The sequence below is a fragment of the Echinops telfairi genome, unplaced genomic scaffold (genome assembly GCF_000313985.2).
Source record: "Echinops telfairi isolate 266 unplaced genomic scaffold, ASM31398v2 ScPeMD7_7424;HRSCAF=8462, whole genome shotgun sequence".
NCBI lineage: Eukaryota > Metazoa > Chordata > Mammalia > Afrosoricida > Tenrecidae > Echinops > Echinops telfairi.
In genome coordinates, this window is record NW_022111324.1 from 40,717,492 (window position 1) to 40,722,861 (window position 5,370).

The following is a 5,370-nucleotide window of genomic DNA, read 5'->3' on the forward strand; positions in this document are numbered from 1 at the left end:
ATAGGATATGGAACAAGTTATGCTTTTTGCATCACATATGAATCCTGGACCCAAAGGTCCTTCCCAACTCTCCCTGCTGGCAGGCTCAGATATCAGTGGGCTGCTAGCATTGGCTCTGCCTCTTCACATAGTCACTTTTCTGTTCGGCCTGGCCACCAGCAGCCTGTGTCCTGCAAAGAACAGAAACAGGCACTTTGAAGGCAGGTTCATGCTGTGGAGCAGCTGGAACTCAGGAAGAGAGCTGAGCAGCTCAGCACAGGCTCTGGTAACTGCTCATCATTCTGTAGGTTTCCAGAGCACTCCAACACTGGCCTTTGTCAGCACCATGCAGCCCCAAAGATCTGGGATTCACTGCAGCCTCTCTAACAGTATAGATGTTCTGGCAAGCTTTACATGCTGAACAGAAGAGGAGAGAATAAACAACAGTGTATTGTTTCTGATACGAGGGTAAACACTTGCTTACCTTCTCCATGGAGATGTCTGTTGTTCTCTATTCCCTTGTCATTGGCATGTTTCTAATCATAAAACATTCTTGAGTCTTTTGATAAAGCATTTGATCATAGCACACTACCTTTCATAGGACTTGGGATTCAATTGGTAACATTCAACATTTTAAAAATCTACAGCATTTTTAAAAGAGTTTGTAAGGTTCTAGTTTGGTTTGCATTGTAGACTTTGCATAATGCAAAGTTTAAGAATGAAAAGTCATATTTTTTCTTTTTTTAAAAAATCATTTTGGGTACTCGTACAACCCATCACAATCCTCAAATATACCCATTGTGTCCAGTACATTTGTACATTTGTTGCCATCATCATTCTCAAAATATTTGTTTTCTATTTCAGCCCTTGGTATCAGCTCCTTTAGAAGCACACCAGCCTGTGTGACCACTAGGTGTCCCAGGGATCAGGTATCAGGCATCATAGAACAAAAAATCTTATCACTGTGAATGACAGGGAATGTGGAGTGGGGACCTAAAGCCCATCTGTAGGAAACTGGACATCCCTTTACGGAAGGGTAATGGGGAGGAGATGAGGCAATTAGGGTGCAGTGTAGCAATGATGAAACATATAATTTTCCTCTAACTCCTAAATGCTTCCTCCCTCTCATCCTCCCTCTATCATGATCCATATTCTACCTAACAAATCTGACTAGACCAGAGGATGTACACTGGTACAGATAGGAACTGAAAACAGGGAGTCCAGGACAGATGAACCCTTCAGGACCAGTGATGAAAGTGGTGATACCAGGAGGGTGGAGAGAAGGTGGGGTAGAAAAGGGGAAACGGTTAAAAGGATCTACATATAACCCCCTTCCTGGGGAACAGACAACAGAAAGTGGGTGAAGGGAGATGTCAGACAGTGGAAGATATGACGAAATAATAATAATTTATAAATTATCAAGGGAGGGGAAAATGAAAAGTCAGATATTTCATATTCTGTGAACTTCAATTCTGTGAACATGTCTATGTAGAACTATAATCTTTTCCTCTTTAAATATTGACTAGACTTCACCGGTGAACTTATTAATCTGTTCTTGGAATTGTCTTTTGGGGAATATTTTGATTTTTAAGTATGAGTCAAATTTATCTATTAAAATTAAGCATACCCATGTTATCTAGTCTACCTTGATTGAGTTTAGTTGGTTGGGGATGCCAAGAAATTTAACAATTCACCTAAGTTTTGTAGTTTATTGGTTGTTTAGTTGTATAGTTTATTGAAATTTCTCATAATTGCTCATATCACCTTATTATGCTTTTAATATCTCTAATGCAAAGTATTCAAACAATTGATCTCATTGTTGACACTCATAAATAAATTTCTATCTTTTATCCTAGTGTGTTTAAAAAATACTGTGGATGAATTGATTTTATCAATTGAATTCAGAATCCTATAAAAACTTAATATATTATGATAAAATGGCTTATCAAAGGAAATAAGAATGCTTTATCATTAGAAAGATGCCATTGTAATCTACCAATAATCAGATAATTTTCTTAGAGATGTGTAATTATGTTCACCTAATACTTCTGTGTCATTCATTGTCCTAATGATTTTCTCTTGGTCAGTTTTTGCTTTGATTTTTTTGTTTGTTTGTTTCATTTGAGTTTAATTTATTGTACTTTTTATAATGATTCTGAAGTCATTGATGTGGAATACCTTTTCTTTTCTAATACAGGTATTTAGTGTGACAAACGTTACCAAATATCACTTACTATGGAGGTTTACTCATTGCTATCAACTGTGGCACCAATTTATGAAATACCAGCAGGGTCACCCCTTGTGGACAGGTTTTAGCAGTTCTTCCAGACTAAGATGCACTAAGAAGAGAGGCCTGGACATCCATTATGGAACGTTAGCTGCAACCATATGATCACAGCAAAAGATGTCGGAATCACTTGCGTTGGACACAAGTTCAAGAGGGATCAATCGTTCAGTACTGGAAGACGTCATGGTGCTAAGAGGTCCCGTGAGGGTGAGGGAGAGTTTTGGTGAGAAGACTGGTACAAAGCTGCAAGCAAGGCCTTGACTTTCTGCTGATCATGAAAACGATGAAGGCCTGGCAACATTTCATTCTCTCTGAGTGGACGCTATGGCAACTATCAATCTATCTGTGACACAACACTCATAATTCCTTCTAAGAAATTATCAGATATTGAGTTGTCTATGGGTCTGGAAGCCTACAACATGCTAGAGCTATAGCTGCCACGGTGCCTTTTTAATGCTTATTTTCAATCTGCCTTCTTTCAGATATATTTAATGAAGCTTTTTGTTATGATAGCTTATGAAACAGCATCTTTTCTCATTCAAATATCTTGAATAATTGTAATTACTTCAGAGTTTCATTTATACATGATGTATTTTATTATATGGTCTTATTAATTGACTCTGAATAAAAAATGTTTATTGAACATATGCTTATCATTTCATTGTACTTTCTTCCTTTAGAAACATGTTCTAAAACAGATATAAATATTGAGAATGGATTTCTTTCTGAATCTGATTTTACATATCCTGTAAATAAGCGAACACAATATACGTGTAAATCAGGATATGTGACAGCAGATGGCAAAGCATCGGGATTCATTACGTGCTTGGAAAGTGGATGGTCAATTCAACCGACATGCATTAGTAAGGAATTTACTAAGTTTATGTTTTTATGATAGATTCCAAGTAGTTTCTTCACCTTAATTTTCTGATTTTAGGAAATGGTAGGAAGAGGGTGTGGCTTCTAATGATGAACTAAATAGATATAATGCAGAAATGATAAAATAATATAGAAGTGATAAGCAATACCATATACATAATATGAAAATTATATGTTATATATTATAATATATTTATGGAAGTCCTAAACATAGGAATAATGTACATTAAAAAAATCATACACAATGTTGAAATTATATATAGCATATAGAAATCATATAAATAATGTAGCAACCCTATAGAAAATACACAGCATACATATAAAATGTAAAAACCACATATAATGTAGAAATCATATATATAAGGTAGATTATAGATAAAATATGTAAAAATGGATCTACTAAAGAAATCATATATGTAATTGAGTATATATGTATATTTATAATTAGGCATATAAGTCATTTTTGCCTTTTTTACAAAATTACTGGTAGGATAAAAGATCATACCATCTTTGGAGTTCAAGTTTTTCCTAATTCAAAACAATCCTCAGATTTGGAAGATAGTTAGTGAGTTTTATGTGTACTCAGGAGTAAATATGTTTCTTTTCATTTGAGCCTGTAAACACGGGTTGGTGGGTTTGTTTCCATTGAAATTGTTTCTGTTATGCCTGTGTTTAGGTGACTAATCTTCTATAATGGGGCCTTTTTGCTAGACAGAGAAGTTGTGTTTTTAAATAAAGGGACCATCCATGGTACAGAATCCCAGAACAATCTGGCCTTTACAATGTAAACAATTAATTTAAGTGGATGCCAACCTATGAAAGTCCCTGCGGCCCTTTTGAAAAATCTTCATTATTTGTGTAAGGGAGGAGCATTCTGAAAGTACAAAATTTCATTGTGATCAAAATTGCCTCCTACTGCAATGGCTCGATACTTATAAAGGTTCTCTACGAACGGGTTGAAGCTCTGGTAGGAGATTTGGCTCAGTGTAAAAGCGCTAACCCTAAGGGCTGCGACCCAAACCCACCACTCCATGTGGAGAAGCTGAGTCTGTCCGCTCCCTTAGAGATTTACAAAGCCTTAGAAACTCTACAGAGTGTGAGGAGAGTTGGAAAGGACTCAGTGAACATGGGTCAGAATAATTTGCTCCTTAAAGTGATATATAGCCTCTCTCCCCTGCAAAGTGACTCGGCAGTGTTTCATGAATATATCTATATGAGTATGGAATTATTTTTAATTAAAGTTTTGGGGGGAGTGCTTTTACTATGAACTTAGGGGAAAATGACAAAAGTTGACCTTCTAGCAACTTGTTTTATCCTACACTGTGATAAATACCTATTACAAGACTCCCGTATGAGAGAGAAAATGTCATACGACATCTTCATATCCTATTTATCCATTTACTCTAGCATATATATATCTCAAATGATCATAAGATTGTTATTTTTGTTTTTAAAAATGTTTTACTATGGTTTGCTGAAAAAGAATTAGACTCTATTGACCTTTGATTTTACCTGCACGGGACATACACAAGAATAAATGGAATGGAGAAAAAGGTACTTAAAATAATGTTATTTTCAAATGATTTAAGTGAAGTAGGGAATGCTTAAATCATAGGCATGCATTTCTAATGTAATCGTGATTTAGGAAAGCAATTCTTAAATCCTCTTGGGTGACCTTAAAAGATACATACTTAGGTAGGATGTATTGTTTCTGAGATAAAATTTATTCAGTTGGTTTGCCCACTAAATAACATGAAATGAAATGCTCAATTTTACCATGCAACAGAATCTTGTGACGTGCCAGTATTTGAGAATGCCAGAGCCAAACGTAATGGCACATGGTTCAAGCTAAATGACCGGCTGGACTATGAATGCCATGATGGCTATGAAATCACAGGTGGAAGCACCACAGGCTCTGTAGTATGTGGTGAGGATGGCTGGTCTCATCCACCTAACTGCTATGGTGAGTTCTGTACCTGTTTGCTTTTTCCTTCTATCTTCATAACTTTCAGATGCTATAGTCTATCTGTATGAGTTTCTGTGGAAGGTGGAATTTTAATGATCTAGAAACATTGTTCAGGAATGATCATTTAAACCAAACTGTCTCCTTCTGATTTTATGTAAACTGGGAGGAAATAGTGTTTGAATACCAAAAATAATACACTGTTTTTAAAAGAGTGCATAATGATGATGAAACATATAACTTTCCTCTAGTTCTTAAATGC

At 35.8% G+C, this 5,370-nt stretch overlaps 1 protein-coding gene across 4 annotated transcripts in view; it reads left to right on the forward strand.

The window, feature by feature from the left end:
* The window catches only part of CFH (complement factor H), a 75,890-nt gene that overhangs the window by 49,261 nt on the left and 21,259 nt on the right, over positions 1 to 5,370 (forward strand). For 3 of the 4 annotated variants that reach the window (XM_045298294.1, XM_045298293.1, XM_045298292.1), the window contains exons 10-11: positions 2,947 to 3,129; positions 4,932 to 5,108. In XM_045298294.1, coding sequence (XP_045154229.1) covers positions 2,947 to 3,129; positions 4,932 to 5,108 — 360 coding nt within the window. Of the gene's footprint in view, positions 1 to 2,176; positions 2,910 to 2,946; positions 3,130 to 4,931; positions 5,109 to 5,370 lie in introns of those variants that run through there. The other variant, XM_045298295.1, reaches the window with a different exon arrangement.